Consider the following 14,657-nt stretch of genomic DNA (forward strand, 5'->3'; position numbering starts at 1 on the left):
CTGATTTTGGCGAAGGGGAAGAGCATGCAATCAAGCACACACTTTTTGCAGAAGGTTTCTGCTAGTCACAAGAAGCAGATGTTACCATGAAGGATTTTAGTGCTTTTCTAGATACGAGGAGATACAAGAATTGGGCTCCTAAAATCATCTCCTGAAAATATCTAACTAGCTGAAGACCTGTTCTGCTAGTTTTCCCCAGAGCACAGAGTGCCTCATCTCTGCCCTCCACCCTGAACCCCTTTCGAGGGGTGCTGAAAGTCAGCGGCTGCAGCAGCTCATGATTTAATCCTTGTAGAGCTTGATGGCACGTGCCAATGGCAAGTAACAGTTTGTATTGACAATATCAAGGTGTACACATAAATATACGTTTACATATGAAAAACCACAATGAGGCAGCACTGGATACCCACCAAATTTGTGAAGCTGGAAAAAAACCATCATTTTAAATGCACGAAGGAGTTAGCAAGCAAGAAAAAAAGTATAAGAAATCTGCTGATGCCAAGGTCAAAACCAGATCCCAGAGGTGAGTGAGCCTTGAGGTTAATGAATAAAATGACAGAAGGAAAACATGCTATGCTTGCTTTGGCTCTGGGTGGAGAGGTAAAATTCTCCTGGGAGTACCGTGGCCTTCTGGCAGCCCTCGCGTATCCATTCTCCCTTTAACTTACTCTCCTTAGGTTTTTGCTCTACAGCCCCCAAAACAACTCCTGTCTAGACCACCAAAGACCTCCACACTTCTAAATCCACCAGTCATTTCCCAATCTGAGCATACTTGATCTCTCACAGAACTTTTTTGATTGATGTGAAAATCACATAACATAAAATGAATCATTTTACAGTAAAATTCAGTGGCATTTAATACACTCACAATGTTGTGCAACCACCATCTCTGTCGAGTTTCAAGACATTTTCATCACCCCAAAAGAAAACCCTATACCCAATCAACAGTCACTCCCCACTCCCCTAACCCCTGGCAGCCACCAAATCTCCTCTTTGTCTTTATCGATTTACCTACTGCGGATATTCCGTACGTGTGCAATCGTGCCCTCTCCCACAATTTGACGCAGTTGATCACTTCCTCTTCCTTTCACCATTCCTTCACGAGGCTTCCAGGATCCCCACTCTTCCTGGTTTCCCTCAACCTGATCTCTGAACGCTGGTGGGTCCAAGGCTTAGTCCTCTACCTCTCCTTCTCTCTGTCCCCACTCACTCCCTGGCTGACTCACCCAGTCACATGGTTTTCAGTTCCATCCATGTGCTGATGACCCCAAGCTTTTCTCTCCGGCCAGGACTCTCCCCAGAACTCCAGACTCACACATCCCATTGCCTACCTGACATCTCCACTCGGCATGTCCTACTTGTCCTAATCAAGTCTGAGCTCCTGACCTTCCCCACCAAGACTGCTCTTCCTGATTGATGTCAAGTCCTCCTTCCGGGTCCTCCAGCAGAAAACCCTGAAGTTTTCATCCTTGACACTGCTCTTTCTTCCATACCCTACATTTGACCTGTCAGCAAAATCCTATGGGTTCTCTTCAAAGCAGATCCAGAATCTGACCACTTCCATCACCTCCACAGCTATCATTCTGGGGCAGGCGCTCTCCTTTTTCACCAGGGTTATTGCAATCACCCGATAACCGTTGTCCTACTCCTGTCCTTGGACCCCTTCAATCCGTTCTCAACACGTCATCCAGAGGGATGTATTAGTCAGGGTTCTCTAGAGAAACAGTATGTATGTATGTATGTACGTCTGTATGTATGATAAGGATATGGAATTGGCTATTGGCTCATGCAGTTGTGAAGGCTTTGAAGTCCCGTGATCGGCTACCCGCAAGCTGAGACCCAGGAAAGCCAATGGTGTGGCTGCAGTCTGAAGGTCTGAGAACTAGGAGAGCCAATGGTGTGAGTCCCAGCCTGAGAACAGAAGACCAACGTCCCAGCCTAGACAGTCATGCAGAAAGCGAATTCTCCCTTCTTCTGCCTTTTTGCTCTATTCAGGCCCTCAGTGGATTGGTTGATACCATTCACACTGGAGAGGGCAATCTGCTATACTCAGTCTACTGATTCAAATACTCATCTCCTCTGGAAACACCCTCCCAGACACACTCAGAAATAATGTTGAGCCATATATCTGGGCATGCCCAGATCCAGTCACCCATGTGACTGACATAAAATGTATACATAAAATGTATATCACGTTGCTAAACGTGAGTTAAAGCAATTCTCTGCTGGAAACCTTCTAATGGCTTCCTAACACTTTTAGCATAAAATGCAGACTCTTCCACATGGCCTAGAAGGACCCATATTATCTGACCCCTGCCTGCTTCTCCACCCTCACCTCCAGCCTTCTGCCCCTTCTGCTGTTACAGTCCTGGCCCCCTTTGCCCCTGATTTCCAGGTCCCTGAACTCACACTCTCCTCTGGCCGGAGCGCTCTTCCTCTCCCTTGCCCTGTGTCCTCTGGGCTCACTCCTTTTCCTCCTTCAAGTCTTTGCAGAGGTGTCAGCTTTTCATTCAGCCTTCCTGACCATCCTATTGAAAATTGCAGTTTCCACCTGGAACACTGCCCCCTCCTTCCCTGCTTTGTATGCTCTCGTAGCACTTACCACCATCTCATCTCAGCCAGAATTTGACTTATTTTATCTGTCTCCTCTCATTAGAATATAAACTCCACAAGAGCAGGGATCTTTGTTTTGGTCTCTTTTGTTTCTATCCCCAGCACCTGGATTTGTACTTAGCGCATAGTAAATGCTTAATAAATATTTGTTGAATCAATCAATGAATGAATTTTCCAAAAGGTAGTTTAAAGAAAGAAAAGGGGTTTGTACTGATCGAGAGAAAAATTCCTTCTTGTTCATGGAAAGGAGAAACCTTTTAAGGATCCCACTTTCCCCAAGTCTCTGCCTTAGAAATCTCACATGTATCCTTTTAAGAGAGTGGCACGGTCTTGTGAATCCAGTCCTAGACCTGTCTGCTCCTACCCACTGACAAGGTGGACATAAGACTGGTCACACCATGCGCGGGGGCTACAGGATTGAGTAGACTGAGGTATGTTCACATACCCAGACTTACTCACTAATTCACTAATTCATTCATTCCTCTGGCCTCCCTTGCAGGACTTACTACCTTGTTTGTAATTGTCAGTTTTCTTATCTATCCACACAGACTGAGCTCTTTGAGAGCAGACATTCTATCTGTCTCCTTGATGCCTAGCTGTGCCTGGCACAGACTAGACAACTCAACAAAATGGAAAGAGTGGGTGAATGGAAAACAGTGGCCAGAGTGAAAGAAGGCCAGCAGCTGGGGAACTCACGAGGCTTGTCTTCAGAATAGGGGGGCACCTATCTGGATGGAGCAGAGGGTACCTGTTGGGGGAATAACATTGGATGGGTGAAGCTGGGCACCGAGTCCCTGCTAGGCTGCCGCAGTTCCCTAATTAGGGGAGAACAGACCAGTCGGGAGGGACATGAGTTGAAACAAGCACACATTTATTTGGCTGCCTCCTATGTGGCTTCACACAGCTACCCCATCTGCATTCAGATGACGGATCCCCAAATCATGAGTAACAGTCAGTTTACGCGGGACTGATGTCAATGACCCAGGAGTGCCCCCTCCTGGGCCCCGTCACTAGACTCAGGCACACTTCTCTCCTCCTTTTGCCCTCCATGACCGGGGAGCACCACCACTATCCCTCCTTCCTGAGACTCTCACCTCCTTCTCGGCCTCCTGAGGAAAGGGGGCTGGGCTGGCCCTGCCCCTTGGCCACGCCACCAAAGTCACACCTGATTGCAAAGATGATGTCTCCCCTGAGGGGTGATGAAGACCCCTCCTCTCGGGCCTGAGGAACTCCACCAGGCTTTTTTACGCTTGCATGCTGGCATGCCTCCAGCATTTCAGTAGAATGTTCCACCCCCCTGTTTCTGGGGTCCTTGAAAACCAAGTAGGGGAACTACTTGAGATGAGTTTTGGGAGGCAAGAGGTAGATTGGCCTTGTGGGTTAGGCAGGCTGGATGGGAGGGCTCCAGGAGGTCCACGGCAAGACCCATGCCTTCATTTGGGATGGAACTAGGACTTTGGATGTGGATTATGGATGGAGAAGAATAAGCAGAAGCTCATGCAGGGGGAAACTCAGAGAGACATAAAAATCATACCTACCATTTATTATGCACCTGTTGTGTGCCAGGTATTGTGCTGGATGCCTACATATGCAACAGATTCTTTCTGAGGTACCTACCTATCTCGTGGAACCAGCTTCTCTAATCCACAGGGTGGGACCACTGCATTCATTCATTTAACAAAATATGTATGCACCTACCAAGTAGTAAGCCCTGTCCTAGGTGCTAGGTACACAAGAGAAAGGCAGATGTGGTCTATGCCTTCATGGAGGGGAGATGCACACTGAGTAAATAAAAATATATTATACAGATTATTATAAATTTGCATAATTATAATTGCACTAATTATACAAAATAAAATTGTATAATTATAAATACTATAAAGGAAAAGAATGAGGTATTGTGTGGAGCAGGACAGGACCTAGTTGACTCAGGGTGACCAGGGAAACCTCCAGAGGGGGAGAATTTTATACCAAGACCTGAATGATGGGAAGGGACTGGCCGTGGGAATTGGGAATTGTGGGTGATGATGGGGTGGGTAATGTGTGGAGGGGAAATTTCCAAGGCAGTGGGAACTTCAAGGCCAATGTTCTTGAGGGTGGGATGACTGGACACTGTGAGTCTGAGGGACAGCAGCTCCTGAAGGAGCTGGCGAGGACAGCCTGAGCCAGATCCTGCCGGGCCTTGTGGGCCACCGTAGGGAGGCCGGGTTTCATTTTATTTTATTTTTTATGTTTTTGGCCCTGCCTGGCGGCCTGTGAGATCTTACTTCCCTTACCAGGGACGGAACCGTGCCCCCTATATTGGAAGTGCAGAGTCTTAACCAGTGGACCTCCAGGGAAATCCCCCGGGTTTCATTTTACACACTGTTATTTGATGTGTTAATTTAAAAAGTATATAGATTATTGAATCATACAATTTTAAAATATTTTGATAACTGTATTTCAATATTTCCACTCTAATTTCTTTTGTCATACTGTGTGTATTATTTTATGGTTTAAAAACACAATTCTGCCTCATGGTTCCGGCGGGGAGAGAAAGAGGAAGCAGGGAGAGCGGGCGGTTGTGGGGACCCACCGACAGCTTCTGCTACCACTGCCGGGGCCGCGTCTGTGCTCTTGGCCGTGGGAAAGGAGATGTGAATCCCGGTGCAAGGCCGCACCTACGGGAGGGCAGGTAGTGGGACGGCGATGGCAGGTACAAATAAACCCAACATCACAGCCTCATCCAATGGCTGTTGGAAGTTAGAGGGTCCAAGCCAGGCAAGAATGTCCAGCTACAAGAGAATGAAGTCAGAGAACTGTGCTTAAAGTCCCAAGAGATCTTTCTCAGTCAGCCCATCCTACGAGAACTTGAAGCACCGCTACAAATAGTGGTGATACCCACAGGTAATACTATGATTTGCTTCGACTTTTGGAGTATGGTGGTTTCCCACCAGAAAGCAATTATCTATTTCTTGGGGACAGGGAGAAGCAGTCTTTGGAGAATATCTGTAAAGAAAATCAAATATCCCAAGAATTTTTTTCTTCTCAGAGGAAACCACGAATGTGTCAATATCAATAGCATGTATGGATTTTTATGATGAATGTAAAAGAAGACACGACATTACACTATGGAAAACTTTCATAGACTGCTTTAACTCTTTACTGATAGCAGCCATCGTGGATGAGAAAACATTCTGCTGTCATGGAAGTTTGTCCCCAGATCTTCAATCTATGGAGCAGATTCTGAGAACTGTGTGGCCAACTGATAGACCAGATCAAGGTCTTCTTTGTGATTTTTTGTGGTCTGACCCAGGTAAAGGTGTCTTAGGCTGGGGTGAAAATGACAGAGGAGTTGTCCTTCACATTTGGTGCTGAAGTGGTTGCCAAATTTCTCCATCAGCATAATTTGGATCTTATACGTAGAGCCCATCAGGTGGTTGAAAATGGTATGAATTTTTTGCAAAGAGGCAGTTGGTCGCTCTGTCTTCTGCAACTGATTATTGTGGAGAGTTTGACAATGGAGGTGCCATGCTGAGTGTGGACAAAGCACTAATTTGTTCTTTTCAGATTTTAAAGCCTGCAGAGAAAAAGAAGCGGAATGCCAGGCGCCCCTTTAACACCTCCAAGGGGTATGATCACAAAGCAAGCAAAGAAATAGGTGTCATTTTGACACTGCTTAATTGGGACTTGTAACATATAGTATAAGATCTTCATTTTTAAAATCGTAATGTATATTGGTCAGCTTGCTCAAATAGTGTTTGTGGGCTTGCTCCTTCCATTTTTGACTTAATGAATGATATTTGCTAATGATAACAGCAAATAATAGACTCTCCACTCCCAAGAAAAAAATGTTTTGTTTTGTTTTTTAATTCTCTGGGGTTTTTTGCAAACAATCTTAATGATGGTATTAAAGCTGTACACCCCAGGACAGTTTATCCTGTCTAGGGGGTAAGTGTGCAATTGATCTATTTTAAATTCAGTACAACCCAAGAATAATGCAAATACTTGTTTTCTTTAGGATATAAAGAGAGCCCTAGAGTGCTCAATCTGTACAAGTCATTGTCATAAAATACATACTGTTGATACAAACCACTGTGAACATATATTTTTAAAACTTTGTTGCAAAGGATTGCTTTTTTCTCTTACTGTCTTGTCATGTACAAACTAGTAACTTTCAACCTTGCCAGCATCACTGGTATGATGTATGTTTAATGAAAGCACACTTTCCCCTACCATATACTTAAAATGATGATTAAAGCCATTATTTTATTTTACTCTATTTTTTAAAATAAATTTATTTATTTTATTTATTTATTTTTGGCTGTGTTGGGTCCTCCTTGCTGCACGTGGGCTTTCTCTAGTTGCGGGAGCGGGGGCTACTCTTCGTTGCGGTTCCTGGGCTCTAGGCACACGGGCTTCAGGAGCTGTGGTACGCGGGCTCAGTAGTTGTGGCTCGTGGGCTCTAGAGCGCAGGCTCAGTAGTTGTGGTGCACAGGCTTAGCTGCTCTGCGGCATGTGGGATCTTCCCGGACCAGGGCTCGAACCCATGTCCCCTGCATTGGCAGGCGGATTCTTAACCACCGCGCCACCAGGGAAGCCCCAGAGCCATTGTTTTAAATGTTTGTTAACTCTTTCCTAAAGCCAAAGTTTCTGTTGAAATACGTATTGACACTCCCCTAAGTATAAGGTGGCTTGGTTGTGTACACATGCTGCCTTCCTGGGGATATTCAAAAACAGGTTTTTGAGTTTGAATAGCGATTAGTAACATAGTGCTGCTTAAGCTATTAATGATTAAAGTTAATAACATTTTGTACAATTTCCATATAGCCTATTCATTAAATAATCTTTGTACCATTACATCAGGCCTGAACCCGTTCATTCAGAAAGCTTCAAATTAAAGAAACAATACTGTTCTTTATGAGTGACCAATTATGCTTTCTTTGGTCTACATTCTTTATTCTACAGTGAAATTGAGGCTTGTAAGTCAAAACAAAGGAACTAACTTACTACCACTAGTTTATACAGAACTCAGGATATCTATGACTTTTTAAAACTGTGATGTGTTACAATGTTTCAACAGATGACCCTTTCCAATACCATGTGGTGAAAAAGAATTCAGGCTTATTAAATGATGAACTTGTAAAAACACACACACACACACACACACACACACACACACACACACACACACACAATTCTGCAAAAGGGTCCATGGCACAAAGAAGCTAAGATGTACGTCAATTCCCTGCACCCAAGCTGGACTGGCCTTCCACAGGATCCCAGAATCTCAGAGTGAGGCTCTTAAAGAACACCCAGGGAACTTCCTGGCAGTCCAGTGGTTGGGACTGGGAGAGCTTTCACTGCCTGGCCAGGTTCAATCCCTGGTCGGGGAACTAGGATCCCGCAAGCCTGTGGCTCACCCCCCGCAAAACAAAACAAACCCAGTACAGGGTGCAAAGAGTGCAAAGACATTTTAAACTCCCTAGTAGCTATATCAGGAGCTTCTTGGTAGGGCATGGGGAAAGACTGGGAGGGGCTCTGCATACCTTCTTCCCTGCCGCCTCCACCTTCCTCCACACTCTTCATCAGGACTGCCTGACTTGGATGCATTTCATATACGGGGCATAGACATAAAGATTTCCTTTAAAGAAAGAAGCCTACGGTATAACAATCACTCACATACACCTTAAAAACCACTAACCACCCATTTTACAGGTGAGGAAACGGAGGCCCTGAGAGAGAAATGGAATTGCCTATGATGCCAAAGCAAGGCGTGTGATGTTTGTTGACTCTCAGGCATCTGCTTTTTCCAGGACAGCACAAAGCCTCTTCTCCACCCAGCCCTGCTGCCAGTGTTGGGTCATATGGGGGTTGGAGGCCTCTGAGCAGGGGCAATGACAGGCTGAGGACGTGGGGTGAATGGGGGCCTAGGAGGGTTCATCAGGGCTGCGGTGGCAGAGGGACTCATCTCTGGGAGCAGCTTAGCATTCCAGGTGACATGGAAAACACCAGAAACGGTCTGTCAATCTGGAGGAACTCCCAAACAGGTATGGGAATATGAAATTCCTGGGTGTCACCCAGCGTTGATTCATGGAAATATTACATTCTGTGCTCTATAAACAAAACGATCCAGCAATACTCATTTTACTTGTCAATCCAGATGTAATATACATACATACAAACATACAAGTGTACATATATATTTTTAAGCATAAAGTGCCTCCTGCTGCTGGAAGCTAAAAATGCACAAAGAGGTTCACAATTTCATTCTTCAGAGTTGCTCAACAAGGAGTAGAATCACAGAAACCCGGAGTTGAAGAAACACAGGCATCTTCCGAAGAAGGTCACAAAATCCCTAAGGAAAGCCTGCAGAGCTGGGCAGGTGACATAAACGAAGGGTGTCAGGCGATCTGAGAGGCAGGGCGGTGAAGACATGAGGAATGCGTTCAGCCTCCAAGGGCGTTCAAAGTTAAAAAAGGTTTTTTATATTATGAACTTTCAAAAAATAATAGATTCTTATGGTACAGAGTTCAGAGGTTACATACAAAAAAGGATTCATTGAAGAATAAACCTCCCTCTTACTCCCGTTGCCCAGCTGAATTCTCCAAGGGAAAGAAAGTGTCCCTCAAGAGATAGACTCTACTCATCAAAGATATTTTGATATCAAAGTAATAAAGATAACAAAGATATCAAAGTAATCACAAATGATAGCATATTACAAACACCAATTTTTAATTTTTGTTTTTTTTAAAACATCAGATATTGTTAAGATCTTGGAGCTCTTTTCGTATCCTTACATAAGAGCTTCTGTTTTTTTTAAACATCTGCATAGTACTTCATTGGATGAATGTACCAAGATTTTTAAATCAATGAACATTTAACTTGTTTCCAATATTTTCTATTATAAGCAATGCTGTAATTAATAACTTTGTATATGTGTGAGGATATCTGTAGGATAATTTCCTAAAAGTAAAATTACCTTCTCAGAGGGTATGTGTATTTTTTTTTGAATTGTTTCCATTGAGATATAACATACATGAAATAAAGTTAACAGTTGTTAAGTACAGAGTTCATAAACTCTTACATATGTATCCATACCCATAATCAACACCAAAGTCAAGCTATAGAACATAATCAGCACTCTAGGAGCCTCCATCTTGACCACACCTAGTCAATATATGGCCCCCAAAGGTAACTAGTATTATAACTTCTATAATCATAGATTAGATTCACCTGTTCTTGTCCTTCATATTAATGGAATTATACAGTATGTGGTCTTTTGAGACAGACTTCTTTTTTTTCAATTGAAGTATAGTTGATTTACAGTTTCTCATGTACAGAAAAGTGATTCAGTTATACATATATATATTCTTTTTCATGTTCTTTTCCATTATGGTTTATTACAGGATATTAAATATAGTTCCCCAGGCTATATAATAGGACCTTGTTGTTTATCCATTCTATGTATAATAGTTTGCATCTGCTAGTCCCAAACCCCCAATCCAACCCTCCCCCGCCCCTGGGACTAGCTTCTTTTAACTCAACAATATTTCTTTAATTCAAGTAAGTCTGATTCATCCATGTTGTTGCATGTATAGTTACTTGTTTTTCATTGTACATGTCTTTTGATGGACACTTCACCTCTATTTCTCTTGAGTGGAACTGCTGACTCATAGGGTGGCCCTATACTGGGCCATAGAGTAGGCCTATGTTTAGCTTTAAAGACAGAGCCCACGTTTTCCAAAGTGGTTCTATCACTTACAGTTCTGTCAAAAATGCATGAGTGTCCTAGCAGCTCCACAAACTCATCATTACTTGGTATTTTTCATCTTTTTACATTTTAGCAATTCTCGTGGATGTGTAAAGGTATTTCATTGTGATTTTAATTTGTATTTCTCTGATGACTAATAGTGTTGAACACTTTTTCCTGTGCTTTGGCCAATTGGATATTTTCTCTTGTGAAATGCTTATATATTAGTCTATTTTTGTTGGGTTGATTGATATTTTTTATTGATTTGTCGGAGAGCTTTATATATTCTATATATAAATCCTTTGTCAGATATATGTATTGTAAATATTATCTACCAATCTTTGGCTTGCCTTTCACTTAATGAAAGCCTTGCAAGCTTTAATGTTGCTGTTGTTGTTGTTATTGTTGTTGTTGTTTTTGATGAAAAGAAATTCTTAATTTTAACAAAGTCCAAATTTCAATCTTTTCTTTTGTGGTTAGTATTTTTTGCATGTGTCTTGTACAAGGCAAAGTTGTAACCTCTTTCTGTTGACTGTGTTGTATCTCTGGCTAATCCAGCCTGGCCCCTATGACTTCCGGGTAGTGTGTCTCTATGTGCTGACTCTCTCAGGGAGTGTACATGGGAATTCTTGAAACATTGGGGTAGTCTGCCCACTGCCATTTTTTTTTTTTTTCATATGGGCGATCTGGCTCTGCTTCAACTTCTTTCATTCTCATTCCTTCACTGATTAACAATATTGTTTCTGGAGTCACCCTGATGTAGGTTTGAATCCCAGATGTATTACCTACTTCCTGTGTGACCTTGGGAAAGTAACTAAACCTCTCTGAATCTCAGTGTCTCCATCTGTTAAATGGGGTATGTATTAGATTTCATTAGGTAAGGCTGCATATGAAACAATTACAAATCTCTAAAAGCAAAGGTTTCTTTTGCACTCATGTGACTTGTCAGGCGTGGGTTGCTTCACATCTCTTTCCTTCCAGGACCCAGGCTGAGGGAGCAGCTCCATCTGGGACAGGCCATTCTCATGAGAGAGGGAAAAGATTAAGCACGTTGGTAGGAATACATAATGGCTCTTAACACTATTGCTCAGATGTGGTGAAAGACACTTCTATTCACATTCTATTGGCCAAAGCAAGTCATGTGATCAAGCCTGACATCAGTAAGGCTGGAAAGGACACCCTTCCTACAGGATGTGTTGCAGTCACAAGGCAACAGGTGATGATGTATCATCCTTGCTGACCTGAAACAACTAGGCTGCCAGGTATTTCTCCAGCAAAGATGGGTTTATTTGGAATCAGCAGAGAATTGCCATTTGGAGTCTGCAACCATGGTGAGCCACATGTAAGTCCCCACACAGCAAGGGAAGGAGAATGCTGTAATAGAAAGGGAAAGGGGTTGGAAGGGCTATACTAAACAAAGTGTCCACAGCTTTTCATTGGCTGATTTGTTGCTAGGAAAGAAAAGGGGTCTTTCTACTTCTTGGGTGAGAGAGCTCTCCCTTCTGGTCTCCTGGCTCTATTTAATTTAGGTTTCTGTTTCTTAATTTTTTACATCCTTAACAGGAGGAGTCACTTAATAGCTGGCAACAACAATGCCACCTACCACAGGATAATAACAGTACCTTCCTTATGGCTGTTTTGAGAATTAAATGAAGTGAAGCACGTCCAGTGCTTAACACAGTATACTGCACTTAATAAGTACACAATAACTATTAGAGGCTATTATTATCATTACTACTATTATGATTTCCTGGTGCTGCTGAAAGTTCTGCTCACTGGACTGGGCTAAACCTTACTTGAGAGGAAGAAAAGAAGCAGCTGTAATTACTCCCAATATTTAATTTGGAGACAATAAAACGTTGAGTCTAACGGCTCAAGCTTTGGAGTAATATGGACTCCTTACTAGGGCACATGATCTTAGACAAGTTACTTAACCTCTAGGGTCCTTGGGACTATGTTGTAGGCTTGTCATTAGGGCCAAATTAAGTCAACCCTGGGCACCAAGTAGGTGCTGAGTATTTGTTGAATTAGTAAATGTGGATTTTAGACTTATTTCAAATATTCAGTGAACTGTATGCATAACATAACTACAGTACAGCTGTATGGAAAGCCCTTTACTGGCCTTTTCCATCATTTGGGTCTCAGCTCAAATGTCACCTCCTCAGAGAGAGACATTCCCTGTCCACATCATTTAAAGTGCTTCCCTCACCTCCAGTCACTTCTCCCCATTATCTTGTATTTACAGCTCTGAAACTGTCTTGTTCATTCAGTGGTTTATTTAATATGTCTCTGCCACTAGTTCTTGTTTTCTGTACTCTCATCCCCCGTTGAGGATGGGCCTCAACATCCTCATTCGTAAAACTAGGCGAGCGGAGAAAGAATGGGGAAAGGTAAACGCCGGCCGCCCCACCTGTGTCTCAGGCCTCCAATTCCTTCCGACAGGGTACCGCCCCTGCCACCCACGTGGGCCGCCGTGGGGCACGCCCCCAGATGGGCGAGGCCTCCAATGTTGTGTCGGCCGCGTGCGGGCCGCGGTCCTAGGGAGGAGAGCTACGTCACACGCACGCAGGCCCTGCCCCCGCCCTTGCTCTCCACAGGCGGAAAAAGGGAGTGGCCAGGAGCGAGGGCCCCGCAGCCGGCGGCGCTGCTGCCTGAGCCGCCTCCAGGTGGCTGCTCTAGGCTGCCGCCCGCTCAGGCAGCTCGGAAGCCACTCTGTTTTGGGGTCCTCGCCGCTCTTCCACGTCTCCCGGAAGAGTACCTGGGCCGTGGCCGATCAAGGGCCAGGTTTGCTCAAGCTGGGCCCCCTCCCGGCCGGCTGCTGAGGACGGGCGGCCTGGGAGGGTGACCAGGCCGCGGTGCAGCCGCTCCAGAGTCCTCAGGTGAGGTGGCCGCGGGGGGCCGAGGGGTCCCCTTGGGACGTTCACGGCCTTAGAGGCGGGGGCGGCATACCCTCAGCGGAGACCCTGATCTCTAAGCCCTGCCGGGGGCTTAGGAACAGGGCAGGGGAGCCCCCTTGGGCCTCCACGGACGTGGCTTAGTGCCCTCCCCTTTCCTCCCTCCCCCACCCCAGCCTGGTTTGGCCGCTTTTCCCCCTCCGGAGGCTCAGTGCAGTGGGTAGGGAGCGAAGTGGGGGTCTGTACTCGCCCACCTGGGATTGACAACAGAGTCCCTGGGACCGACCAGCTGATCCCCAGCCTCCCTTCCTCTGTGTTGACACTTGGCCTTCGTGCAGGCCCTGCCACCGCCATCGGCCGACCCATCCCCCATCCTCATCCCTTGCGCTCTCACCCTCTTCTCTCTCTTCAGCTCGGCGTGGGCCATTTACTGGGCGGAATTTCTTGAGGGCTCTGTACCTCGGAAGTCTGCTAGACTTCTTTTGTCCGCGGGGCAAGTGCCTAGGGCCCATCTTAACATTTAATTGGGTACTCAATCTTAAGGCACAGGCTTTTGTTTTAAAGCCCTTTAAAACTTTACAGTGAGAGGCAAGATATAAGTTAAGTATGTTTTGATTGCTTTATTAGGAGAGATCATTTGTTCCCTACTTACCACCAGTGTTTACTCGGGAATGATACATACTCTGTAGGGAGTTTTATACGTTATGGAGCATGTCACTTCCATTTTCATTGGATTTCACATAAACTCTGAAATACACGAGCATGTAATCATCCCATTTTGTAAGGAACAGGTTTAGAGGGTGAGTTTCTTCTTGAGGTGAGATGGGGAGCGCAGGGGTTAAAAAGTGGGTTTGGCTGACTTAGATTTGCCTGTCTGAGCTGCTGTCTAAACTCTGGGATCTTTCTAAACCTTTCCCCCCATTTTTTTTGTGAAAAAAGGGTATTGCTACTTCTGCACAATGTGGTTGTGAAAATTATGTGTGTTAAAGATAATGTTTGCAGGGCACCTAACATAAAAATTAATTCCATTCAGCAGTATTTATGGGTGCCTACTGTGTGGTGAGAATTCATTGGTGAGCAAAACAGACATGGCGTTTATCCACGCACTCCCCGCCTCCCCTTCCCAAAGAGGGAGAGACAGGTAAAAAAAAATACATACAAAACATGAAGGGATGTGAGGGAAAAGAATAGTGTGTGAACAGAGAGTGATAGGACCTAATTTAGATGGGACAAAAGAGCTATTTTGGGGGCAGATGACGTTCAGGTGAAGACCGAGAACAAAAAAAAAGTTAACTGTGAAAGAGCGCTCCAGGCAAAAGGAACAATGTGCCCATTCAAGAAATGGTTGTTGACTTTTTTTTTTTCTTTTTGCGGTACACGGGCCTCTCACTGTTGTGGCCTCTCCCGTTGCGGAGCAC

At 44.6% G+C, this 14,657-nt stretch overlaps 1 protein-coding gene and 1 pseudogene across 5 annotated transcripts in view; both read left to right on the forward strand.

The window, feature by feature from the left end:
• Window positions 1-5,301: 5,301 nt before the first annotated feature.
• On the forward strand, window positions 5,302-6,253 carry LOC102994049 (serine/threonine-protein phosphatase PP1-gamma catalytic subunit A-like; annotated as a pseudogene).
• Window positions 6,254-11,589: 5,336 nt separating this feature from the next.
• The window catches only part of GOLGA5 (golgin A5), a 45,751-nt gene continuing 42,683 nt past the window's right edge, over window positions 11,590-14,657 (forward strand). For 2 of the 5 annotated variants that reach the window (XR_008618731.1, XM_055088689.1), the window contains exon 1: window positions 11,610-11,687. Coding sequence is in view for 1 of the 5 variants with exons in the window: in XM_055088689.1 (XP_054944664.1) it covers window positions 11,625-11,687 (63 nt within the window). In the remaining 4 variants the exon portion in view is untranslated. Of the gene's footprint in view, window positions 11,688-12,991; window positions 13,225-13,446; window positions 14,381-14,657 lie in introns of those variants that run through there. The other 3 variants (XR_008618732.1, XR_008618733.1, XR_008618735.1) reach the window with 3 other exon arrangements.

Source organism: Physeter macrocephalus, chromosome 11 (genome assembly GCF_002837175.3).
Source record: "Physeter macrocephalus isolate SW-GA chromosome 11, ASM283717v5, whole genome shotgun sequence".
Lineage (NCBI taxonomy): Eukaryota > Metazoa > Chordata > Mammalia > Artiodactyla > Physeteridae > Physeter > Physeter macrocephalus.